Source organism: Myotis lucifugus, unplaced genomic scaffold (genome assembly GCF_000147115.1).
Source record: "Myotis lucifugus unplaced genomic scaffold, Myoluc2.0 scaffold_313, whole genome shotgun sequence".
In the NCBI taxonomy this organism is placed as follows: domain Eukaryota; kingdom Metazoa; phylum Chordata; class Mammalia; order Chiroptera; family Vespertilionidae; genus Myotis; species Myotis lucifugus.
The window spans coordinates 301694-328620 of NW_005871361.1; the positions used below are offsets into that span (position 1 = coordinate 301694).

The 26927-nt window shown below is 52.3% G+C and overlaps 1 protein-coding gene across 2 annotated transcripts in view; it reads left to right on the forward strand.

The window, feature by feature from the left end:
- Window positions 1-368: 368 nt before the first annotated feature.
- Window positions 369-26927, forward strand: part of CHRDL2 (chordin like 2) — a 32427-nt gene continuing 5868 nt past the window's right edge. For both annotated transcript variants that reach the window (XM_006100445.3, XM_006100446.3), the window contains exons 1-8: window positions 369-821; window positions 12535-12647; window positions 16483-16576; window positions 18758-18900; window positions 21291-21384; window positions 22092-22147; window positions 23849-24017; window positions 24912-25106. In XM_006100445.3, the coding sequence (XP_006100507.1) occupies window positions 740-821; window positions 12535-12647; window positions 16483-16576; window positions 18758-18900; window positions 21291-21384; window positions 22092-22147; window positions 23849-24017; window positions 24912-25106 (946 nt within the window). In that variant the 5' untranslated portion in view covers window positions 369-739. The remainder of the gene's footprint in view (window positions 822-12534; window positions 12648-16482; window positions 16577-18757; window positions 18901-21290; window positions 21385-22091; window positions 22148-23848; window positions 24018-24911; window positions 25107-26927) is intronic.

Here is a 26927-nt window from a genome sequence, read left to right on the forward strand (position 1 = left end):
CTGCCACGGGGGGAGAGGGGGGAAAAAAAGTGGGGCCTTTTTCCTCGGGGTGGCCCCAATCCCTCCGAAGCCCGCGGGGGCCCCAGAGGAAGGACGCCACCGTTAGGCCCAGGCCCCAGGACCGGGCTGCCTGCTTCCCGGGGGCAAAAGTACAAAATCGGCCGAAGGCGGCGCCTTGGCCCCCTTTGGGAGTGAACAGCCGGGCCCCGGGCAAACCTCCCCCCCGGGGGCGGCGGGCCGTTTTCCGCCGCCGGGAACCCGTCGCCCCCGCCGGGCCCCCAGGAACCCCGCGGGCCCGACCCTCGAGCCCACGGAGCCGGGGGGCGCCGGCCCGCCTTCTAACCCCGCGAGCCCAGCACAGCCCCCCCGGTCCCCGCGCGCCTCGCCCAACGCTGCGCGCTCGGCAGAACCCTGTCCGCTGCCGTCTTTCTTCGCAGCCTTTCCCTCTCACCTTCCCCTTTGCTGGGACTGCGCTTCCCCTTTGGCATACCTTCCCCGTCTCCCCGCCTTCTCCCTCCTTTCCTCGCGTTCTCTCTTCGCCTTCCTCCTCTTCCCACCTTAGGCATCCCTTGCGGTCCTCACCGTCGCCTCCACCCTTCTCCGCCTCCCCACCGGAGCAGCAGCCGCCCTGGGTCTGTGGACCGCCCTGCGCCCCGCTGCCTCCGTGTCCCTCTCATCTCCCACCTCCCACACCCGTCCCGGCTCGGCACCTGGCGGCCTGGCCCGGGGGGAAGGAAGGATGATTCCCGCGGGAAGGGTCCTCTCTTCCTTGTTGGGACTCGCGCTGCTCTGGTTCCCCCTGGACTCCCACGCTCGAGCTCGTAAGTAGCGGGTGGAGGCCCGGGGTGGGCGGAGGAGGGATGCGAGCCCCCAGGATGTGCGGGGAAAGCGCCCGGACTAGGGACCCCAACGTGTTCTGCCTGCCACCCAGGCAGCACCTGTGCCTACAGGGTGGCGCTCCTCAGCGGCCAGGTATGGGCCGGTGACGGGGAGATGGGGGTGGGGGCGGGAGGGGGGGTCGTGGCAAGATTCAGAGCCAAGGGGGCTGCTGTCCTGGATCTGAGGGTGGAAGGCTGAGGGCAGCCTGAGAGGGGGCTGGCCGTTGTGTTCTGAGGATGGAGGTGGGGGACACTTATTCCTAGCAGTTTGGCTGCCAGGGTATGATGAAGAGGAAACGGCTACTGCATTTTAAAGAGAGCTGGTGGGCTCTAGCCGGTTTGGTTCAGTGGGTAGAGCATCAGCCTGCGGACTGAAGGGTCCCAGGTTAGATTCCGGGAATGTAGGCTCGAACCCCAGTAGGGGGCGTGCAGGAAGCAGCCACTCAATGATTCTCTCTCATCATTGATGTTTCTATCTTTCTCCCTCTTCCTTCCTCAAATATATTTTAAAAAATAAAATAGAGAGCTGGTGGAGAGAAAGAAGGGCTAACTAGGATAACCCTCCCCTTCTGTCCTCTCTTTTGATCCTCACAACACTCCCGAGGTGGGTATCATTTGCATTTTACAGATGAGAAAACTTAGGCTGAGAAAAGAAACTTGCTCAAGTTTACGGAGCTAGTAAGCCACCCGAAGCCAGAACTCTACGATTCCAAATCCTGTGCTTTTCCCTGCCCCACGGGGTCTGGGAGGAGCCCTGATTTTGGACTTGTGAGAGTCTGGGAGGCAGCAGGCACAGTGAGAGAAGCCAGTCTTCATTATCCCAGATATGTTGAATACCAGCTGGTGGGAGGCAGGCATGGAGGGCATCTCTCTGAACCTCAGTTTCTTAATCTATAAAATGGGAGTTAAAAAAAACCCAGAACTGATGAGAGGATTTAATTAGGGAAAAAAAAACCCACCACAAAACATGTAAAGCAACTAGTTGGCATATGGTAGTTTCTTTAAGTGTATCAGTCCCCCAATTCATGCTTTTCCACTTAGACACAGCGTAACCTCACCCAGTTTATATGATCTCTGAACCTCAGTTTCCTCGCTGTCCCCAAATAAGCGGGTGGCCCGCCCCCCCCCCCCATCCCTTGCCAATCTCTCAGAATGCTGTGACGATATAAAACCAAACAAAGATTCTCTGAATAAGAAAGAAGGAACTTGGTTGCAGGCATATCCCCAGTAGGGGGTGTGCAGGAAGCAGCTGATTGATGCTTCTCTCTCATCGATGTTTCTAACTCTCTATCCCTCTCCCTTCCTCTCTGTAAAAAGTCAATAAAATATATTTTTTAAAAAAGAAAGAAAGAAGGAACTTAGTTCAAATCCTGAAGTACCCAGCAAAGAAGCGGAGGCCCAGGAGGGGCAGCGACTTACTCCAGGTGAGGCAGGGCAGAGCCTGGGGTGAAGACCCCAGCTCCGCACCTCATGCTCCTTCCTCTCCACAGCCCAGCTCCCCGCCTCCACCGGTCTGTTGCAGGTGACTCTTTGGAGCCAATGGGGCTGGATTTTGTTTCATTCTTGTCTCTGCTCCTGAAGGCAGGCTGCGTGCCTGGTGGCCCCTGGACTGCCAGCGGCATGAGATTTCTAGCAGTCCTCAGTAACAAGAACTGGAAAGAGCTCAGTGTTGGGTTCAAGTCCTGGCTCTGCCCCTTGGCAGTGGTGTGGCTTTTCATACATCACAACTTCTCTGAGACTCAGTCTCTTCATCTGCCCAAGACACATGCTCACCTGGAACCCAAAGGGTTCTTGAGGGGATGAGAGAAGGTGCCGGTGTTCAAGTGCTCGGGACAATGCCTAGTACTCAGCAGATGTCTCCTCCCCCTTCTTGAGCCCTGGAGGTTTCCTCCTAACACTTGCCTGTTGTTTCTTAAGAGGGATTTAGCACAGGATGCCCTCCTTGCCCGCCTCTCCCACTTGGCACAGCCTTCTCAGCCCCCAGGGTTTTCCTCCAGATATTGTTGCCCTTATTGTATCTTGGAAAGATGCCCTAGAATCAGATCATTTTCCAGGATTGCTCACGTCCAACCCGCAGCACTCCTCATTGCCTTCCGTATCTTGTCAGCCCTTCACCTTGCGTAGGCATACCTCTTTCAGCAAACCTTCCCTGGCCACCTGATCCACTCCGCTCTCCTTTCCCTGAGCTGCCACTGGCCTTCGGGTCCGTACCTCTCGCTGGGACCTGCCAGTATTCAGTCTCTGCTACAGCCTGGAACTTAGCTCCAGACACACAGGAAATAACAGAGCAGACTTACTGAGTTAGGTGAGGTGTTATGATTCTGGGATGTCAGAGGTGGAACAGCCTTTGAAAACCATCTGCTTCTACCCCTCAATTTTCCTATCCTTAGAGTTAAACTAAGCCCAAAAGGGGTTAGTGACTTGCCCATAGCCACACAGCAACGTTATTAAAGGGAAGAATAGAGACCTGGCTTGTAGTGTCTGACTTGTCACTTACTGGTTGTGTGAATTGGGACAAATCACTTCACTCCTCTAAGTCTAATTTTGTCTACCGGTGACAATTTGTAAATCTAGAAGCAACCCTGCAGTCATTTGTCAGTGTCTATGAGTCTCTTATGAAGGTCCTGTCTTCGTTTAAGTCAGATCTCAGGCCTGTTGTAGGTAAGAAACCTCTTGGTGACATCTCAGGTGCTTTCAGAAGCGGTGCCAACAGATGGCAATCCTCAAGTCTGCAGACTCTTGAAGTGGCCCAGCCCTGCAGATGCCGAGGGCCAGTGAGCGCATGTGGCAGCTGTTCAAACGAAGGTCATTCTAGCCTTCGATCTGTTCCCCGGCCACAGATTGAGTCCTTTCCCCAACCCAGAGGGAGTCTCAAACCTTGACCACAGGTTGAACCCCAGTTCTGTATCCCTGACTTGATCACTGAGCAGTGCTGATTCCAGGCCCAGGTGGAGTCACCTGCACGCATATTGGTCACGATGGGCACTCATCTCTCGATGGAATGAGAACCTGTCTAGTATCTTGACTCCCTCTCCAATGCTCTGCCCCCGCCCCATCAGCTCCTCTCTTTTGTGCCCTTCTGTTACTAAATTGCCCCTCCCCTTAAGGTGTTCGGCATGCTTCTCTTCTCTCTCAATTCAGTCCTGCTTTCAGGAGAGTCAGTTATGAAGTAGACACATTGATCTCTCTATCCTTTCTCCATGGGTTATTGTTCTATGGGACTTGAAGCTTCTGTTCCCAGGTGACAGAATCCCAAACCCCAGAAGCAGAGATGGGGTGGCAAGGGGGCTCCTATGGAATCAGAAGGTCAGGGCTCCAACTCTGCCTCTACCACCAATTCAGATTGTGACACAGGGCAAGTTCCCTTTCTCTGCCCCTCAGTTTCCCCAACTATAAAGCTAAATGATTGGACCCAAATAGATAATCATTGAGGACCATTCTGGCTTTAACATCCTGTGATTCTTAGACTCTAAGATCCAAAGATGCTGTTGCCTTGATTATGAGTCTTCTCAGACCTTGGGAAAAGGGAGTTTTGGTGTGGATGGGGAAGGGGTCTGCAGCCTGGTACTCCTGCCCTGCCAGGGAAGAGTAGGTACCCTCAGAGAGTACCTAGAGAGTATGGGACAGGGGGTGTAGAGGGAGACTCTCCATTGGGGACCCTGCCTTTCTGTTCAGCTTAGTCACATTCCCATCCACCTGTCCAGATGTACAGGAGGGGGGAGGGGTGCCTGAGTGAAGGCCTGACATCTGGCCCAGGCAGGCCCTCTGTAGGTCTGTCTGGGCAGTTCTGCACCTTCTCTCTCCCACCAGTAGAGGGCTCTGTCTCACTCACTCGCTTGCATACTGCTGAGCCAGAGTCCGGCAACAGCTGCGCAGTTGTGCCAGCTGTTGCACCTGTTCTAGGACTGGCCTCTCAAATTCCCCTAGCGACTGGCCATGGCGCCTGGCTCTGGGAGAGGGACCTTGAGTCTTTTGGACTCCCAAATAAAAGGACTGTTGTGAGAAGGGTGCCCCTGGGAGGTGAGGAGATGATTCAGGCATCCCCTGCCTCTGGGCAGGATCCCATCTGAAGGCTGTTCCACAATTTTCTTCTGTTACTCATTCTTCTACTCAGAATCTTACTATGTCTCACCTGAATTCTTTTGTTTGCAATTTAAAGCCATTTTTTTCTGGTCCTGTTCCTCAGGGGATGGGTATTTCTATAAGCACCTCCCTCAGATCTGAAGACTGGCTTTGGAGTTTGTGCTGGCATAAATTGATGATCTTGGGCAAGTCCTGATTCCTCTCTGGGACTTAATTTCCACATCTGTTCAAGGATTGGACATCATCTCTCAGTCCCCACATTGTTTTAAGATTCTGTGAATTTAAGAGTTATATGTCCAAGGCAGAATAGAACATAAACAGTCTCATCTCTGCGCATGACCCTTTTCTGATTTGACGATCCTCTCCATTGAGGTTAGTCTATGCTTCTGAACATCTGTCACGGGCCAGATGAGAGGAGTCAGGTTCAGAGAAGCGAGGGCCCTTTCCCTAGAGCCCCACCACTGAGGAACTGAGGTTCTCACTTCTGATTCCTTTAGGAGGCCTCCCACATTGGGTACCAGTGCTCATAGCAGAGCTTACGTCTTGGAGGGGAGCAGTTTGTTTGGGCAGAAAGGGGACTATATGTAAATAGAGTATGACCATGTGGGCACGAGGGATAAGACGTAAATGTTCTCACACTCCTGTGGAGCCTGGTTCATGCAAGTCTCCTGAGTTCTTGCAGGCTGGGGACAGACCAGCCCCAGTTCCAGGCCTCTCTCTTCATACTCCAGCGCTTCCTGATCCCCTCCAGCCTCCCGTGTAGCTCAGAAGCATCTTCCTGGTTGTCTCTTCTGCTTCCTAGTGGAAGAATTCCCAACAGCACTACCCACTACGAGCCCTTTATCTTAGCATGAGAGTTTCGAGGCAGAGTGTGGGATGACCAGGGATAAGACAGTTTGGAAATTTTGACTTACATGTGATTATCATGGACTCATTCATCCCCTACCTGCCCAGGCTCTTGGCCTTTTTGTACATGGTGTTTGGTTTGGTAGGTGGTTTGGTAGTTCAGATGGGGAGACCTGGAAAGGGGAGGTCAAAGGCTAATTTCTGTTAGGTGGCAAAGCCAAAGTGCTGAGAGAGAGTTGGCTTGCCTATCACATACTGAAGTTCTCTTTTTGTTAAAGAAAGCGGTTTTAAGGAATACTGGCCACCAATCACCTCTTCTTCCAGAACCTCCCCCTTCCATTGACTCCATTCTTTCATCACACATTCACTTACGAGGCATCCCCTCTGTGTAGCTCTGCACAGAGCACTGGAAGTAGTCATTGAGATCTGCTTCTTTTAAAAAAATACATTTTTATTGATTTCAGAGAGGGAGGGAGGGAGAGAGAGAGAGAGAGAGAGAGAGAGAGAGAGAGAGAGAGAGAAACATCAATGAGAGAGAATCATTGATCAGCTGCCTCCTGCACACCCCCTACTAGGGTTCAAGCCCGCAATTGAACCATGATCTCTTGGTTCATAGGTCAACGCTCAGCCACTGAGCCATGCCAGCCGGGCAAGATCTGCTTCTTGCTCTCAAGAAGCTCACAGTTGAGTAAGGAAGAAGAGCCCATTCAATAAATACTTCTAGCCCAGTGTGATGAGAGTAGTGGTAGAGGGCTGGACTCAGTTCTGTGGAGCCCCGAGGAAGGACTGGCCAGTGGCCTGGGAGGCTGGGGCGGCTTTACAGAAAGGGTGGCACCTGAACAGGCTTTTGAGAATGAGAAGGAGTTGGGCAAACATTGGAGGGGGGAATCACTTGTGGGAAGACACAGAAGGGTGAAGGAGCCTAGGGTAGGGGGGGGGGAAGAGTGAGAAATTCAGCAAGAGGCGATGAGGCTGAAAATGCTGGTAGGGCTATCACAGAGCGTTTTTTTCAGGAAAAGCAAGAGAGAGCCAGGTTATGACAGACTGGGGCGGCCTGATAACATTTGGATGCTGTCCAGTAAACATTGCTGCCCTGAATTCAGATTAGGTCAACTAAGTCCAGTCACTTTAAGTCAGTGTCAAGCTAGAGAAAGAGCTTTGTCCTCCAATCCACTCTCCATTCCTGCGGCCACAGTGATGCTTCTAAAATGCAAACCTGATCACTGGCATGCCCTGGTTTAAAGCTTATCCAAGTGGATGGCTTCCTACGGGAAGGGGAACTAGCACCCAGGACACCCCAGTCACCTGCAGTGGCCTGCAGGGACCATGGTCACCCCACCTCGGTGCCTTTGCACAAAGCTACTCCTGCCCATCTGCACCTTCTTAGCTCCTCAAGACTCAGCTCAGGCATCTTCTCAGGGCAGCCTTCCCTGAAGAGCCGATGCTTCCACTGTCGTAGCGTTGGTCAAACTGCACACAGTCCTATAGACTGTGAGCTCCTTGAGGGTGGGCATTGTGTCTTACTGTCATGTACCCGGCCCATGGACCTGTCTAAAACTTGATACATAAAAAGCTCATTAAGTGAATATCAGGGAGTAATGTTACTGTTGCTAATGTTAATAGCATGTGCCGCTTATTGTGCCAGGTACCCCAGTTCACCTATTTGCTCAGCCCTGAAAGCTCAGTCCCATCCTGGCTGCTCCTTCACCCTCCCCACCCATATCCAGTCTGTCCCCAAGCCTGCCCACTGGAACTCCTAAGTGTTCCTCAGATCTGCACTTTTGCCCATGGGTGCTGCTCCTTTCTTGGTCCAGGTCCACATTATCTCAAAACAGATGACTGCAACAGCCTCCCCCTGGCCGCTCTGCCTGAGTCTTGTCCTCCAATCCACTCTCCATCCTGCGGCCACAGTGATGCTTCTAAAAATGCAAACCTGGTCACTGACATGCCCTGGTTTAAAGCTTTCTGTGGCTTTCCTTTGCCCTCAGGCTGTCAAGGCCCTGTATGGGTCCCTGTCTCCCTCTCCAGCCTGATCTCTGGTCTCTCACCCCTGCCATTTCACTCTCTCCTCTAACTTTTCTGGTCCACTTTCATCTTATATCCCATCCCAAGGTATGAGGTCTGTGTAGACACCAGGTGGGGTCGAGAGCCTGGCTTGTGAGTTGGGCTAGGACAGTGGTCGGCAAACTGCGGCTCGGCAAACTGCGGCTCGCGGGCCACATGCGGCTCTTTGGCCCCTTGAGTGTGGCTCTTTCACAAAATACCGACTTCTGCGCATGGGCCACGAAGTTTCAATTGCACTGTACATGCACGCCCGCATGTGGTATTTTGTGGAAGAGCCACACTCAAGGGGCCAAAGAGCCGCTTGTGGCTCGAGAGCCGCAGTTTGCCGACCACGGGGCTAGGAGAATACCAGCAGCCACCAGAAACAAGGTTGGTGAGGTTGAAAAGGAGACTTGACTTAGGTGGCAGGTTCCATGATGTTCATGCCCTAATAGGTGCCCGGGGCTACTGATAGAATCCTGGGAATCAAAGAAATACCATAAGAAACAGACTGTCAGAAATTTGGGGGAGCAAATTTTTAACCTACCATTTAATTGAGCATCTAATATGTATCAGGCACTAGGCATATTACATATAGTATCTGATTTAATTCTACAATAACCCCAAGAAGTAGAGATTATTACTCCTAGTGGAAACTGAGGCCCAGAATGGTTAAGTAACTTGTCTAAACTCAGGCTGCAAATGAAAGCAAAATCCAGTTTGAACTCTGGCCTATCTGACTCCAAAGCCAGAGTTCACTGAGTGAGGGGTTTTGAGGGGGATGAGACCTCTTTAACTTTAATTCTTCTCTGTCTCTATAAAGCCTAAAACAGGGCCAATAACTCTTGTCAAACAAAAACTTCCCCCACTAGCAGTCTTTTCCCTGGTTAGACATCACAGCCAGGGGCCATGAACTCCAAAAGGCCCACTTGGCCCTCTGACTTGGAGAAAGATGTGGTACAGGTAGTTGGGATGAGATTTGTGGTGGGGTGTGGAGAAAGCAGGGCAGGCCCAAGGTCAGGGCAGGAGTGGGAGGCCACAGAGGACTAAAGGGAGTAGAAGGGAGGGGATGTGAGAGACAAACTTTGCCTTCTCCATGTCACTCAGGATACGCCCTCCTGGCTCCCTGAACCCGGTCCTACCTCCCCTTGGAGCCCCTGAGAGTCTGGGTGAATGGGATCATAAACACATGCTAGCTTATGGAAGCTGAAAAAGATAGAATGTTAGAACCACAAAATTGTACAATTCTAGAGGCTTCACATTCTAATGAAATGCAGGCTCTTAGAAACATGGAATTTTCAGATCTTGAATCTTTGACACCTAGAACCTTGGAGTCTTAGAATTTTGAAATCATGGATTTATAAACTGTGCAGAAAACTGTTGAACACACACACACACACACACACACACACACACACACACACTTAGTCTCAGCTGGGAAACTGAGACTCAGAGAAGGGAAGGGTCTTCCTCAATGTCCCAGTGCACTGGTAGCATGAGGACCTATCGCTCCTTCCATCAGCCATGTGCAAGGGCTGGGGCTAGTGCCAGGACTGCAGTTACAGAGCAGAGACCACCCCTGCCTGGTTTTGACATGGCCCTGGGTACTCACCTCCTTAGAGGAAGAGGGAGCTCCAGGCACTGTCACCCTTCCTGGTGCCTCTCACCTAGGAGGGCTTGGTGAGGTGGGGACTGTGGTTGCAGTTGGCCTCCTGGGGTTGAGGGACGGCCTGCCAGGCCCCCCACACTCTCAGCCGCTGCCAGGTCTGTAGGTGGGGGAAAGGGCCTCCTGGCCTGGCCATGGGCTGAGACATTCTCTCTGTCTTCATGCTCGGGGCAGGCGGTGAGGGGAGGGGGTGCCAACTGGCACAGGAGTCAGGCTACAGGGCTGCCCCAAAGAAGGTGGGACAAGGTTTCTTCGGCAACACGGCTGAGATCTAAGGCCATGGGAGTGTTGCAATCGCCCCTCCCTGCTGGAGGCGGGGACTGAGGAAGAAAGACATTATTCAATCCTTGGAGAGTTGGGCTGGCTCCGACAAGGACCCCAGCTGGGCCCGTGTCCCGCCCTCTCTGCCAGCGGAGGCTGAGAGATAAACACTCCTCATTTGATACGGGCCAGCCGGGGCCTCGCTGGGAACCGGATCTGCTGCCTGATCCCCTCTTCTATTTTGGGGGACCGAAGAGGGGTAAGGAAGGAACTGAGCCCCGTGTTCCTCAGTCCCCAATGGCCATCGAAACACAGACTCTGAGGCATCATGACCGTGGCCTCAAACCCTTGTTCTGGGAGCCCCAAGAGGCAGGGCAAGAGCAGTGCGGTGAGCCAGAGGGAAGCCGATTTCAGCCTCTTGCAAAGGAAGTTTTCTAAAGGTTGGGAATGGCCCTTGGGCGCCTAGGCTCTGGAGCTGTTGTGCCCGGGGCTGAGCGCCAGCCCACCCTGCCCTGAGAGGGAATTGGGGCATTGTGTGTGAGCGCCCCCTACAGTGTCCTGCTTCCAGTGATTCCGTAAGTTTAAATGTCTGTTCAAGATGATAGTGTCCATCCTGCAGGGTCATTGTCACCGTGATGATCATAAGTCAGAAACCGAGCCAAGTAAGCACTTTACAAGCACTAGCCCATTAGTGATGGAAAGAAGGGGATGAGAGATGGGTCACACTCGGGTCTCCCATCTCTCCCAGCCTTCTTTCCACCATTAACAGGAATGTTAATGAGGTAAGTAATTTATGTAAAGAGAAGATAGTTAATAAATGTTCATGATAATGAGGTAAGTAATTTATGTAAAGAGAAGATAGTTAATAAATGTTAATGAGGTAAGTCATTTATGTAAAGAGAAGATAATTAATGTTGGTTCCTTTCTCTGTATTTCAATCTTATTTAACTCAACAAGCCTTTGTGGACATTTCGCTGGTACTGAGGCTCCTGGTGCCTCCCTAAAAGAACTCAGATTAGACTTAAGATGATGGAGAGCTTTCCTATAGGAACGATAGCATCTCTTCGGGATGTAAAAATCAGCAGGTACCTGAGTGGAGGAGAGTTGGAAGGATAGGGCAAGAGGCAGAGGGGTGGGGCCTAGAGCTTCAATCTGACCTGGAGCCCTGACCTGCTGCTAGGCAGTGAGAGGATAAGAGGTGAGGGCTGGTGGGTTCTAGAAAGAGCCTAAAGGACTGTGGGAATGGTTGGCTACGGGAGGTGAGAGAGAGGTGGACGTTTTAAGAAAACAGTATTGCAACAGCACGGATGGAACTGGAGAGCATTATGCTAAGTGAAATAAGCCAGTCGGAGAAAGATAAATATCACATGATCTCACTCATTTGTGGAATATAATGAACAACATAAACTGATGAACAAAAACAGATCCAGAGACAGAGAAGCATCGATCACACCGTCAAACCTCAGAGGGAAGGCAGGGGAGGGTGGGGGGAAGGGGGAGAGATCAACCAAAGGACTTGTATGCATGCATATAAGCCTAACCAATGGACACAGATACCAGGGGGGTGAGGGCATGAGTGGGCTGGGGTGGGGGGGGGCAGTGGGGGGATAAGGACACATATGTAATACCTTAGTCAATAAAGAAAATATAAATAAAGAAAACAGGATTGCAGGAGAACTAGCAGACATCATGTAACTATTGCAAACATTCTTAGAAGCATTCATCTCCATATTGACAACAAATATGCAGATGACAAAAATAATTGATGTGCAATCACGCACACAATAATCAGTTGACAGTGCGATAGTACCGATGACTATTTTTAAGGATATTAAAGTCAGTTTTCTAACCTTTCACTAGGCCAGTGATGGTGAACGTTTTGAGCTCGGCGTGTCAGCATTTTGAAAAACCCTAACTTAACTCTGGTGCCGTGTCACATATAGAAATTTTTTGATATTTGCAACCATAGTAAAACAAAGACGTATATTTTTGATATTTATTTTATATATTTAAATGCCGTTTAACAAAGAAAAATCAACCAAAAAAATGAGTTCGCGTGTCACCTCTGACACGCGTGTCATAGGTTCACCGTCACTACACTAGGCAGTACTTTATTTTCCCAATTCAAGCACTATCCATCACGGCTGGCTGAGATATAGGGACACAGTATTGTATGAAAGCAAGAAAACTGCTGTGAGTGGCTTTATTCAAAAGGGAAGTCAGAGAGAGAGAATGAAGGGGAGCAGCAGAGGGCAAGGGAGGGGAGGCTAGAGACATAGTAAATAAATAAGCAAAGTGAGACAAAGGAAAAGGCAGTAAGTGTGATCCAGAGGGCAGAATGAGCGAGTCAGGCTTAGGCTGCCATGCCTGCTTGGTGACCGGCTTGCTGGGTGACCTTAGGAGTGTAATTTATCCTCTCTGGGCCTCAAACTATCCATCCAATCATCACTAGCATTTATACCACAGTTTGAATCTCTAAAGCATTTTCACTGCTTCATCCCTTAACTCACCCCTGAGAGAAGTGTTAAAGTTCAGAGAGGGGCAGTGACATGCCTGAAGTCACCCAGCAAGGGAGCGGTCAAGCTGAGACTCAAACTCAGGTGTTCTGGCCCCCTGACTGGGAGAGCATGTCCAGTGGGTTCTCTTTTGCCTGAGTGGCCCAGATGACATTCTTCCTAGAACCAGAAGAAGGAGGGATGAGGCAGGGTCTTTGATTGGAGCCTCCCGGGACTGACAAAGCACTGGTTGGTTTGCCAGGCCCAGACATGTTCTGCCTTTTCCACGGGAAGAAATACTCCCCTGGCGAGAGCTGGCACCCCTACCTGGAGCCACAGGGCCTGATGTACTGCCTTCGCTGCACGTGTTCCGAGGTAGGTCCCTCTGGCCACCTGGCCGCCTGTGTCAGGTATGTCTGGGCGACCCTGAGAGAAGTCAAGGTCAGGGACTCTGGAGGTCAGGCACACTCTGGCACCAGGCTCCCTGGGAACTTGGGAGTACACAGTACCGGCCACCATTACTGCACCCCTTTCAGAGATGTCACACAACGGTCAGCAGCTGGGCTGGGCCGGGACTCGGGTCTCCCATCTCTCATCCCAGCCTTCTTTCCACCTCTGCTGGTGCCAACCTCCCCACTTCCTGTGGCCAGGCCTCCCATTCCTTCCTTTCCTCATGCTGTTTCCTCCAGCCCTCTCTTGCCACCCCACCTTAGGATACATCCCCCCAATTCCACTGGTCCAAAGGGTTGTTCTTCAAGGCTTTCGCCAAATGCCACCTCTACCAATAGCCTCACTTGATCCCTCACCTACAAGCATTTTCTTCTTCTGGGTCCCACATAAGTTTCTCGGTCTCTTTATCCTGGTCACTGTTGGCCAGGTATAGTAGTTATCTGTCTATCAGTTACTGCCCCTCCTGGATGGAGCCTGAGAGCAGGCTTTCCTGGGAGCTCGCTTATGTCTACTTCAGTGTCCTGCCGAAGGCTAAACAGATTGGGGCAGGACCCTGTCTGTTTGTTCACCTCTTCTCTCCTGCCACCCATCTCCAACCCAGCAGCCTTCATAGGGCCTTGTACAATCAGCTGGGTGGAATAAATGAGACCTCCATGTGGTCCAGAATCCTCAGGCCAGGTATAAGGTTGGCAGGGTAGGGAAGGAGGGAATGGTTTAGGAGGCTTGAAACTTCCCTTGGTTTAGTTTAGTTGCTTGGAGGCCAGCCTGATTGGCATGATGTCCTCACCAATCTCTGTCTGGTGCCGGTGTTTGGAGGGAGGGTGTACCTAGCTCCCAGCTGGAGCCAGTACCCTAGGCCCTCTCTCTTTTCCTTCAAAATCCACGAGCGGAGTGCAGAAGGCCAGTAAGGGCCTCCCTTGTTAAACAATCCTCAGCTCAGGGCGGGAGCAGAGAAGAGCATCTGAGGGGATCCTGGCAAGTAGACGGTCTGTGGGCCAGCCCCTCTCCTGACTCTGCTCACTGGGGTCTCCCTCCTCCTGGGGCCGTTCCCTCTGACTCCCTACTGGTTCTACCATGTTGCCCAGGTGGAACTCTGCTGCCAACAGGGGCACAACCCCCCAGGACTGCCTCCCCTTGCTTTTCCTTAGCACATCTGAGGCCAATCAGCTTTTCAAAAAGAACTTTATGAAATACAGCCAAAGAACAGGAAGGAAACCCAAACAGAAAATTCCAGACATATTATGTGGTCCAGTTGACAAAGTCCAAGTTTTGTGATCCACGGAAGCTAATTCATTTCTCCCTCCCCAGAGTTTACATACACAGTTTTCTCAACCCAAAGAGCTATAGCCAATACCCCTAAAATATACCCTGAATCACTTCACTTCTCTCACCATCCTGCTCCCCCTAATCTAAGCATCTTCATCTCTCACCTGGATGCTATGCAAGGCTTCCGATGGGCCTCCCTGCCCTTCTCTAAACCCATACCTCACATAGGAGCTAGAAGGATCTCTGCTGAACATGAAACTGATCATGTCATTCCAAAGTCCCTGAAACCCTCTAGTAGCTTTTGGGTGCACCTAAAGTAAAACTCAAACCCCCTACAGTGTCTCTGTGTGATCTGACTTTCGCCTTATTTCTCCAAACTCATTTCCTACCCACACCAACACTCCAAACTCACTCCTACTTGTTCCTCCTCCTGGAATGTTCTTCCCCTGGATCTTCTCACAAATGGTTCCTTCTCATCTCACAGTTCATAACGTAAGTGTTACCTCCTTATGAGGCTTTCTCGGACTTCTGTTTCTAAAATAGTCTAACCTTGTTAACTCAATCACATTACCCTATGTGATTATTATCATAAATGTAACATATTAAGTGATCATATATATATATGGACTTCAGAGAGGAAGGGAGAGGGAGAGACAGATAGAAACATCAATGATGACAGAGAATCATTGATTGGCTGCCTCCTGCCCCCAACTATGAACGGAGCCTGCAACCCACACATGTGCCCTTACTGGGAATTGAACTGCGACCTCCTGGTTCATAGGTCGATGCTCAACCACTGAACCACACCGGCCGGGCATGAAATGATCTTGTTCCTACTTGTTTGTTTTTTATGGTCTGTCTCCATGAGAGCAGAAACCTGTCTGTCTCATTCACTGCTAAGTCCCTGGCTCACAGTAGTCACGCAGTGACTACTGAGTGAATGCACGAGTCCCCGCTCCGTCCACCAGAGACAGCTCAGCATCATGGAAAGTGCACGGCCCTGGAGGTGTGTTTACCTGCTGTGGCATCTCAGGCAACATAACCTCTCAGAATGTCTTTTCTCATTTTGAAAGTGTGGACAATAGTATCCACCTCTAGGATTCTTGAGAAAGATGAGGGGAGATAATACATTTCTGTTTAACATAAAGCCCCTACCTAGTAGTCACTCAGGACACAGTAGTTACGATTTTCCTGAGAGGCACCTTTGGCTGCAAGGCACCCTGCCCTTTCAACCCTGGCCTTTCTCCATCTCACTTCCCTGCTGCATGTCGCTGATCATCTTCATCCCTGGGATCCTTCAAGGACAGAATCGAGAGAGAGATTCTGCCTCTTCAGACCACACAGTTCCTCGCACTCTACCCTACTTCTCACCTGAGGGCTCCGTTCACCCTCTGGACATTTGTGTGCCAGGCCTCTTGGAGGCCCCTCATGGAGCTCAGACCAATTCTGTGGACTCTATGATGCCTCAGCCCAGATTACTCCTAGGGAAGCAGTGACTCCAGAGGGACTAGGGCCTGGGCCTGGGTTTTCCATGGGGTAAGAGGCTGCCTCTGGGAGAAGCGCTGTTGGGCACTCAGATGTGCAAGGAAACAGGAAACAAATTTGCCAACTTCAAAATTTGAACAAAGTTGGCTCCATTTCTCTAAGAGAGAGACCATCTATTCCTCCATTCCTGGCTCTCATTCATTCACTCATTCATTCAAACTCCAGCAGGTACTAGCCTGGAGCCAGGCTCTATGCTGACAATTCAGAGATGAATGGAATGAGACTTGGTCCTTGTTCTTGGGAATTCATGGTGAACAGATGACACGGTTGTACATGGTTCATTACAGCACAGTGACCCTCACAACAGGGGAGATAAGGTGTGGGAAGCCTAGGAATGGGAACACCGACAAGAGGTGTGGTGGCCTCTCTCTCTCCAGCTCCTCATCTCTCTCTGTCCTGTTTCTCTGCTCCCTTCTCTTTCATTTGCTGAACTTGAAAAAGCGTAAGAACTTTGGGTTCTTCCTTCTCTGGTGCCAAGGTCACCAGACCTCCCAGAGATTTAGGGAGTGAATCCCAAAGCCCTGGGCCTGCTCCACATCAGGTTTCTAGTCGTGTTTCCATCCCTGTCACCTGTCCTCATATGTCACATTCCCCTCTTAACCTTCATGAAGTTTAGGCTCAGAGGTCAAAGAACAAAGCCCTGGAGTTAAAATAACACAGTCAGATCAGTGTAGAAGTAACTCAAGGCTTTAACTTGTGTGTCTCAAACACCATGAAGGGGACACAAGGTCTGCTCAAGCCCATGTTCACTGTGCCTTCCGCCGTGGTCAGGGAGGAACATGGATGGGCGAGCCACACAAGAGAGCAAGGGAAGAGGCGAGACTGGACACACGAGTTTATTGTTTTTATCCCATCTCAGGCTTAAAATGAGTGGGTTTTGGGAGAGGACGGGTTCAGGCGGGAGGCAATGGCTCTTTGGAACCAGGACCGACCGCTGTGTCCCCTTCAGAATGCCCATGTGAATTGTTACCGCCTCCACTGCCCGCCTGTCCACTGCCCCCAGCCTGTGACTGAGCCACAGCAGTGCTGTCCCCGGTGTGTGGGTAAGTAGCCTCGTTCATCCCTTGTACCCCCTGACCCTTATCTCACCTCCGATGCAAGCCTCTGGCAGAGGGAGGCCCCTGGAATGAGAGGGGCAGTCTCTCTGGTGAGAGGTGCTGAGACACCAAAGTGCTCAGGGGAAGAAACATCCTGGATACCCAGTGAGGGCTGGGGCAGCAGCAACTGCTCATTCTTAAGTAGCTGTGCTTAGCAGGAGCGGGGAGAGACTGGAGAGTAGCCGAGGGGAATAGGGCGTGCTTGGCCTGTTGATGGCACACGTGGCCTCCAGTCTCTGGCTGGCCAGAGCCAAGGGAGTGGACCTGCCTGTCCAAGTGGAAGTGAGTGATCTGGGGCTGGAGGCCCTGCAGGGAGCCCCATGATTACAGCTCTGGGCCTGGGGATGACCAAAGGAGTTGGAGTATGTGTCTTCTGAGGTTCTTCCCAGCACTGTGGTTCAGGGACTTTCTGTAACTTGATGCTAAATGTCTATGATTCCATGAGTTTAAGACTATAAGAGCCTCTAAGATCGGGATTCCAGGAAGTAAAGGTAAGAGAGAGGAGAGGTAGCCTGCAAAGAAACTGGCATAAGCAAGTGGCCAATGAGAGGCAGCCAGTGGGAGGCCGGTTTGGAAGAGTGTGGGTGGGAGATGTTGAGAGGAGAATCCATCCTTAGGAGCATCAGGAAGGGGCTGCGGGAGGCTGAACATTACAGCTCAGTCTTGGCTCTGAAGCCAAGGCTCTCCTGGGAAGCTAGGCACTTGTGTGGAGTGGAATTAGAGGGGCTCACTTTCCGGGTGGGACTGTAGTGGGATCTGACTGTGGCTCGGCCTTGGGTCACAGAGATTCTTGGCTTGGGATTCCCTCAGGGAGCAGGAGCTCTGAGCTCGTCCTGCCTAGTGAGGGAGCATCGTGCCTCCTTCTGCCTGAGATTGACCCCAGGAATCCTGACCACTCCTTGCTGACTATGCCTTGGCCCAGACCCCCCCCTTCTTCCACACATGCTTTCTCTCTCTCTCTCTCTCTCTCTCTCTCTCTCTCTCTCTCTCTCTCTCTCTCCTGCCGCTTTGCCTGCCTGGCTCTACATGTTCTTCATGACTCAGCTCAGACCATCGTTCCCTGACTACCCCACCCACATGTGCTGGCTGAGTTAGTGGCTACCCCTCTGTGCCCGAGCCCTTACCATGCAACAGCATCACTGCTTATGGAATGTCTCTTTGCCAATCAGATTGTGAGTTTCTTGACGGGCAGGGCTGAGTCTTGTCAGCACTCCATTCCCAATGCCTAGCACAGTGCCTGGCACAGAGGTGTTTAGTAAAGGTGTCTGAGAGGATGAGTAGGTCCTCTCAGGATGGGAGCCTCAGAGGCTTGCCCCTCTACCTGGCAGGATGAACACTGGCTAATCGGTAGGTGATGGGGAGGGAGGCTCTGGTGACCAGTGAATGACAGGAGCTTACCCCAAGCACAGGGACAGTCTAGATCAGTGATGGTGAACCTTTTGAGCTGGGCATGTCAGCATTTTGAAAAACCCTAACTTAACTCTGGTGCCGTGTCACATATCGAAATTTTTTGATATTTGCAACCATAGTGAAACAAAGATTTATATTTTTGATATTTATTTTATATATTTAAATGCCATTTAACAAAGAAAAATCAACCAAAAAAATGAGTTCGCGTGTCACCTCTGACACGCGTGTCATAGGTTCGCCATCACTGGTCTAGATCATCCCAGCTGACAGCACTAGGATGTCACCCCACGAGGGACTTTGTTCTGTTCACTACTGTGTCCCCAGCACCTAGAGCAGTGCCTAGCACTAGGAGGTGCCCCATGGACACTCACTGAATGAACTGACACAGGTCCCCACTGAGTGGAGCTCAGTGGAGCTGAGGTTTCTGGCCTGGCCTCTGGCTCTGGTCGGGACCAGCTCAGACACTGGGGGCTGAAAGGCCATGGTGAGGAGCCATGGGAGGGAGTGGCAAGGTCAGATGTAGGTGTCAGCAGGACCTCTTCTTGGTTAGCTGATAGGGGGACTGTCTGGGAAGAAGAAGGCCAGAACTCAATTTAAATGCCAAGAGATGCTAAAATCCAAAATCTTCAGAAAAGTGGCCCAGTTAATTCTGGTGAAGTTCGGAGATCCACGTGGAACCTCATTTTTCTTCTTCCTCCTGCCCCTCTTCACCCGCAGAACCTCACACGCCCTCTGGGCTCCGGGCCCCCCCAAAGTCCTGCCAGCACAACGGGACCATGTACCAACATGGAGAGATGTTCAGTGCCCATGAGCTGTTCCCTTCCCGCCTGCCCAACCAGTGTGTCCTCTGCAGCTGTACCGTAAGAAGCTCCTGCCTTCGCTTTAGCCCAGGCCCGTGGTCTGGGCCTGAAAAGCATGGTGGGGTGGGCTGGGAGGGAGGGAGGCGGTTCTCCCTGGTCAAAGCAAAGTGACAGTGAATGGGCCCAGGAGCACCTGCCCTTCTCTGGGCTTCTGCACCCTCCTGAGCTGCCTGTTACAGCCGGGTCGCCTGGCACTGACATTGGCTCGTTTTTGTTTTCTCCAGTAGACTTTGTACTCCTGGAGGGGAGGGGCCATACCAAATTCATTTCTTTATCTTCCACTGCTCCTGGCCCAGGGCCTGGCATACAGAGGATGCCTTGAATGAATGAATGAATGAATGAATGAGTTTAATAATCAGTTATCAGCCCTGGGGCACAGAGACAGGGCCAGATTGTAGCAAATGGAATTTAATCTGAAGCTGCCTAAACTCCCCCTGTTGTATGTAGTCAGAGTTGAGCCTAGGAACAGGAAGGCTGACTCTGCAGTGTTGCAGGGTACCAAGACGGAAGCCAAACAAGGTCTGATCTGGAAAGCCTTCACCCTTCTCATTTGGGGGTTCTAGGTATGGCCCTGCCACAGGTGTGCAGAGGTTTTCAGCCTGTCGCTCATCTCCTTGCCCGTGCCTTGTCAGGAGAAACTCCTGCTCTTCAGATTTCCTTACTATCTGGTCACCAAACTTCTCTGGGCCCCAGTTCCTTTGCACACATGTGGAGTCTGACCAGTGTCCTCTCTGTGTAAAATAATCATCAGATTTAGCAGTGGCGCAAGGGGAGGAGGTCTAGACTAGTGCAGGACACCCCTGTTGGAGCTCTAGCTCTTCCATGGTTCCCTGTGTGACCTCGATGAGTCACTTTTCTCAGCCTGCTTCTCCATCCCTTCAGTAGGGCTCTGACCCTTAAAGTATCCGTGCTGCCGAGCAAACCACTCACAAATGAGGGTGACTACTTATAAGCCAACCCAGAGAGTGATTATTTTTGCAGGGCCAATATTACTCTGTAGTCCTCCATGGTACCTACTAGATTCATAGAAATGTCTCAGTTTATATACAAGCTCCCAAAGACCCCAGGAGAAGGATCTCAGGTGAAGAAATTGAAGCTCAGAGCAGTTAAGCAGTTTCCCTAAAGTCACCCAGCTCGTCAAGTGGCAGAGCCAGAATTCAGACCCAGGGCCACATAACTCCAAAACCCGCGTTCCTTTTCCTGCATCGGCTTCCTATGAGGTGACAAGGGCCTGGTGTAGGAGGGGGCTGTAGGAAAGGACCAACATGATGATGGTGGGGTGGTGAAAGCATTCTTGTGATTTCTTCTCCCTTCTCCCTGAATACTTGGGTCTCCCCTTCCTTCTTCTCATGCCTGTTTATATGGATCTAACTCCTGGCCTTGTCTGAGGGATCAGAATCCTTTAGAGCAGTGGTTCTCAACCTTCCTAATGCCGCCACCCTTTAATACAGTTCCTCATGTTGTGGTGACCCCCAATTTCATTGTTACAAATTGAACATAATTAAAGCATAGTGATTAATCACAAAAACAATATATAATTATATATGTGTTTTCCAATGGTCTTAGGCGACCCCTGTGAAAGGGTTGTTCGACCCCCAAAGGGGTTGCGACCCACAGGTTGAGAACCACTGCTTTAGAGACTCACTGGAAAAGATACTAATAAGGAAAGGACTTGAGGTAATATCACTTCCTCCATTTTAAAAATGCCATACTTTTTAAAAAGGATTTTTCACAACCGTCCCCTCACTTGATCTTCACAGCCCAGATGGGTGTGCCCCCATTTCCCAGAGGAGGAAACTGAGGCCCAGAGAAGAGAAGTGACTCCTCAAAGGTCATCTGACCTCCTGATTCCCAGAAGGCCTTTCCCCTGCAGTGTTGCCTTTCTGGGCTGAGTCCCAGAGTTTCAGATGTAGGGTTTTTCGTGAGAGCGTGGTGAGCCCAAGGTATCCGCCACCAACGTCCCTCCTGATGCTGGGTCCCCCTTTCCAGGCCAGGGGAGAGGACATTGATTTCAGTAGGAAAAGCCCAAAGACTGGGCTCTAGTCCATTCTGTCCGGCCGTGTCTCTGACTTAGCAGGCTAGGCGCCCTGCAGGCTCTCCCCATCTGTAGGTGGGAAGGGTCCCACCTCAGCCAATGGCTGAGAGAGCCTACAGAGAGACGGGGTGTGAAAACACGTTAGAAGCCGGAGGATGATGCTACTTCAGGGCCTGGAGTGGGAGTGGGAGGGTACAGAGGACCCTTCTTCTGAATTGGCTGGGCCTTGCCCACACCTCTCTGCTGCTCCCTCCCTCTCCCACCTCAGGGGAGACCTCAAGGCCATATGCTCCCAGGGCAGGGGCTGATCCCCATCAGAGCTCATCTCCCAACTCCCGTTTGCTCTGTCTGTCAGGAGGGCCAGATCTACTGCGGCCTCATGACCTGCCCGGAACCAGGCTGCCCTGCACCCCTCCCACTGCCCAGCTCCTGCTGCCAGGCCTGCAAAAGTGAGTCTGCCCCTAGATATGGCAGTGCACACCCACCCCACCCCAGGGACCCAGCCATGGACTGTTAGAGCAGGGGGAACCCCAGAGACACTCAGCATGTAGCACACCATTCCTTCCTCATGGGTGGGGGCTTAGCCCAGCGCTCCCAGAAGGCTGAGCGTGCGCAGCGGCTGCTGTGCATTTTTTATTGCCATCCCAGGGAGCAGGAAGGAGAGAGAAACAGTGTAAGGATGCCTTGGGGAGCTGCCTCTGCTTGATATCAAGTGTGACCTATGCTCTACGTCATCTCCTGCTTCTCAGGAAAGTCTGGGGTTGTAGAGGAAGAGGAAGAGGTTGTCCCCCAGCCGCTAACTTCCATTGGTCAAGTGGCTGCCCAGGGGACTGGGACTGAGCAGGCTGCAGGGATGGGATTCTGGGCCGTCCATAATGGGCACTGACCAAGAGCTCTGGCCCAGCCAAGCAGTTCAGTGCTAATGGTGACCAGGAGGTCAGTGTGTGAAAACTGGGGCAGCAACCCAGATGTGAGGAGACGCTATGATGAGAAGTGGGAATAAGGCCCCACTGGGACAGAGGGACTTGCTGGGGTTTGGGGGGCTGCAGAAATAGCACCAGGCCCTGGAGGGGCAGAGCCTGGAGGTGGAGGCCTGCCGGTCCAGCCAGCAAGGCTGAGGAGGCAGAGGCTGATCGGACTTCCCTTTGGTTTCCAGATGGGTCAAGTGAGAAGTCAGCTGAAGAGGACACCGCGCAGTCACACCGTGGGGCGGTGAGTGCACAGATGTACCGACAGGGTGCGGGGAGGAGGTGCGGTGAGCTGGAATCCAGGGCCCAAGTCTCCATGACTGTGGAGCAAGTAAACCTCATTTCTCATTTGTCCCCTGGGTCAGCTCCATGAGCCCCACCATGTCCAGCCCCTCTCCTTAGCCTCCCATCAGGGCTGATGGGCCAGGAGGGGCCAGGAAAAAGCACCAAACATGCAGGCACAGGCCCCAAACTTACCGATTTCTCTCCTGGGAAACCCTTTGACACTGTTCCATCCAGAGCCCGTGTCTGTCCTTATTCAGGCCACCTCCAGGCAGCATGTTCCCTGAGGGTGTGGCCTCTCATTTTGGTCAGCCTTCCCCACCCGGATCCTGAGATTCTGGCTCTTTGTCTGGGGGCTACCTCTCTGTGTTCCCCCTCTGTCTTGGCCCCTTTCAGTCTTGGTCTAGAGTGCGATGAACTGAACTGCCCAGCTCTCTCTGGCTGCAGAGGAAAGAGGTGGGAGAACGGGCTCATATACTGACTCGAGTCCCCCTCTGCCATCTTTGCTGCCCACAATGTGAACACCTCCACCTGCTCTTTCTGCCTGGCTCACCTGGAGGTGGGGCGCCCTTCCCTGAGACTTCCCCGGGCTCTGAACCAATGAGCTCTCCCCTCTCCTCTGCCAGCTCAGCCTCCCTTCCTAGGCTGGGCCTTCTCAGGTGGGATCTGGGTGCCAGTGCCGCAGGACCTGAGCCAGGCCGTCCCCTTTCCTTCCATCCTTTCCCTGGGAGGCAGTGTGCAGGGGGTTGGGCTCTTCAATTCCTTCTTGCCTCTGTTCCACTTGACAAGCATTTCCTAGGGGCCTCCTAGGGGCTTGGGCCTGTGCTGGGGCCTTAGATAGGGTTTCTGCCTTGGGAGATCTTGTGGGCTCAGTCCAGCCATCAAAGGACTAGCTGAGACTGTGCAGAGCAGGAAGGAGCTATAGAGGAAGGAATGGGAGTGATTAGGGTCAGTGAGGTGGGTTAAAGCTCTGCCACTTGCCCCAGGCCACTGGCTCCTCTCCCATGTCCTAGAGCTGCCAGTCCCCAAACTCTGCAAAGCTCCTGCCCCGTTACACTGCCCTCACACACACCTTTTGCTATCCCTGCCACCCTACCCATCTGGTCTGGAGCTGAGGGTCTTGGGATCTTGGATTCCAGGGGCTCAGGAAGGGAAGGCGGGGCTGGAGCTCTGGAGACCCTCTGTGCCCGGATGGGGCCGGCCCCTCATCTTCCTGCCCCCTGGGTGCTGGTGGGACCTTCAGAGCCTGTCTCCTTGTCCCATCACCTCAATCTTCTCAAAGAAAGGTTTCCTGACATTCACCCTCCCTGCATTCTCACCTTCTATTTCGTAAGCATTAAGTTCTCCAGGTTCCTGATCACTTATGTCACCCAGATAAAGACCCAAACCCTTCTGCCTACCCAGTGCCAGGGCCCTGGCTCTGACAGGTCTAAGAAGGGCTTGTTGGAGGCAGGATTTCCAAAGCACTACCTTCCAAATTTTCAAAGATCCACTGTCTGAGAACATCTTGGACCCCATCCAGACCTTCCTGTCCCTAGCCCAGCCCTCTCTTCACTGGGAAGTCATGCTGGCGTCTACCCTCAGGCCACTCGCTGCAGCCTGGGCCTTGCTACTCCTTCACTGGCAGCCTATCGGTGATCTTGATCCTTCCTGCCATTTGCAGAGACATTCCCAGGATCCGTGCTCAGGGGACGGTGGGAGAAAGAGAGGCCCGGACACCCCAGCCCCCACCGGGCTCAGCTCCCCTCTGGGCTTCATCCCTCACCACTTCCGACCGAAGGGGGCAGGCAGCACCACAGTCAAGATCGTCCTGAAGGAGAAACATAAGAAAGGTGGGGATGGGAACCTCCTCCGACCCCTGAGGTGGGAAAGGGGGGGCCCCCAACTGCTCCTGCCTCCCATTCCTATACCCTGACACAGTGGTTTTCCAATCTCAATTTATCGATGCCTAGAACACAAAAATGAAAGAGTCCTTAAAGGACATAAGGTCTGATTCCCCCCTCTGACAGATGAGGACGCTGAGGTTCAGAGTATTGAGTTAGAGGTAGAACCAGCATCTGCCATGTCTTTGCTGGGAATTGAGGGGCACAGAACAGAGAGATGAAAAATGGTCCCTGTCCTTGAGGGGCTCCAGACATGTCAATCAATCACTCTAACTTCAGGAAGTGCTGAGGGGAAGTTCTTGACAACAGAAGGAGCGAGCAGAGCTGGGCTGCAGGAGGACAGTCAGGATGGACTGGGAAGGAGGCCACCTGGGCAGCCATGGCAGCAGAGTGGGGAGGCACCCCAATGAGGGAGTGGGGATGGTTGCAGAGGCGTCTGTCCCAGCCCTTTCCTGTACAGATGGGACACTGAGGCTGAGGAAGGGGGAGGGACCTGCCAGAGCTTGCACAGCGAGGCAGTGACAGAACTGGATGTCATATCTCCCACTGTGAGCCATCGCCCTCCTTGCTCCACCACAGGGGCCCGTGAGGGTGGGAGGAGGAGTCTCCATCTTCAGCAAGTCCTTACTGAGCATGTCACAGCCCTGAGTGCTGAGATGGGGGGAGGGGGGGTGTCAGGGATGTGGGGCCGGTTTTGTATTCTGGCCTGCACTTTGCTGTCCGTGTGGCTGGGCCAGACTGTGGAGCAGGGGCTCTCCAAGGCCCCACCCCCGCCGATGACTTGACTCTGGCTGGAGTCCAAGGCACTGACCCTCCTCTCTCTCTCTGCCCTCCTTGGCCCAGCCTGCGTGCACGGTGGGAGGACGTACTCACACGGGGAGGTGTGGCATCCAGCCTTCCGCTCCTTTGGACCCCTGCCCTGCATCCTGTGCACCTGTCAGGACGGCCGCCAGGACTGCCAGCGGGTGACCTGCCCCGCTGAGTACCCCTGCCATCACCCGGAGAAAGTGGCGGGAAAGTGCTGCAAGATCTGCCCAGGTACAAAGAGATGCTGGGGGCAGGGGGAGGGCACCGGCCAGAGTGAACAGCTCTGACGTGGACGGGGCGTGGGCGCAGGGCCACAGGATGCAGGGTTTTAGGTGTGCAGAGGGCTGGAAGCACAGCAGCAGCAAATGCCAGACTTGTAATGTATTATCTGTAGCACCAGCTACTGTTACAGAGACAGTCAGAGGCTTCCAACATGTATACGTAGAATCAAATAGTGTTCTGGACTCTGTGAAGTCATCACATCTTAGGGTATTAGGACTTTTAAGAGAAATAGCCAATGTTTATTGAGCACGTACCATGTGCCAGGTATGGATTTGCATGCATGGATTCGTGTAACCCTCACCACAGCGGACAAGGCAGGTATCCCTGTTTTACAGAACGAGGAGATAAATACCTGTCCCAGGTCACACAACTGACTGTCAGTGACAGAGCTGGGACTTGAACCCTCATCTGTCTTACTCCAAAGACCATACTTTTGGCCTCTGTTGTCTTCCTTCAACCCTCATCTACTAGTACATGTGGGAAAACTGAGACCCAGAGAAGAGAAGGGACTTCCCTGACACACAGCGAAGTAGTAGTGGAGCTGAAGGAGAACTCAGGCTTCCAGACCCGCCGGCTGAGTTCTTTCAACAATGTCCTGTGACCCCAGGATTGATGAGTGTGCCGAAGGGAACTTTGGCCGGAGTGTGTCATTGAGAAGCACAGCCTGTGCGTGTCAGCAGTAGCTGATGTGAGGGGCAGGCCTATTCCCTGCAGCCTAGAAAGAAGGCAGGCGGGAGTGGGTAGGAGGTGCACAGTGAGGTTGTGCCCTGACTACATCTGGCTCGAGGGCTGGGTTGGAAAAGCTGAAAGGAGAGGGACGGAGGAGAACAAGAGGAAGGAAACATGCATCAAGAACCTGCTAGCACCAGGTGGTTTCACACGTTTCATTTAATTCTCACAACTCAGTTACTTCACAAATGAGATAGGGGAGTGGCTACAATTGCCCTAAGTCTCCGCCTACCCCAGCACTGAACGTCAGGATATTTGAGTTCACGTTAGCTTGCTTACGGACTTCTTTACTTGCCTAACTTACTGTTGTGAGCTTGGACAAGTTACTTTCCCTTTCTGAGCTTCAGACACAGGGTTGATGAAAATGCTTTATGAATTGTAAATCAAAACCCAAACATAAGGAATAACTATTGTTTATCAAAATAATATGCTGTTGGGACAGGCTCAGTGGGGGAGCATGACAGGATGGTGCCTGGAACACGAGGGGTAGGGGTTCAACTTGCATTCTCTCTGAGCTTGGCTGAGGCTCGCTCCTGAGTTCCTTCACAAACAGACCTGGTCTTGGGTCCCGCCATCAGCATCCAGTCTATTTCCTTTTAAAAATATTGAGACGGAAACAGCTCTTAGCTGGACATCTCTAAGGGCTTCGTAACTAGTAAGTCTAGTATGTCTGGGGACTTAGTCCTTCGGTCCCTGAAAAATAGTCAGGGGATGTTGGTGCATGGAGAGCTCTGGAGAATGTTCTTGGAATTCCAACCTGTCAGAACTTTAAGACTGTATCCAATTTGGCACCAAAAAAAAAAAAAATTACCACCATCCCCACCATCTCATCCTCACCCCCACACCCTCCCACTTCCGCCACTACCATCCCCATCATCGCCATCTCTTCCACCACCACAACCATCATCATCATCACCGCCATCATCACTTAGCCCTCTCACACCTTCCATTCTGTGAGTGTCCACGGAGAGCCTGTGCTTGGTGTGAGCGACTCAAGAGACTTGAAGGACATGGTTCCTGCCCTCCACCTTTCTCTTTTAA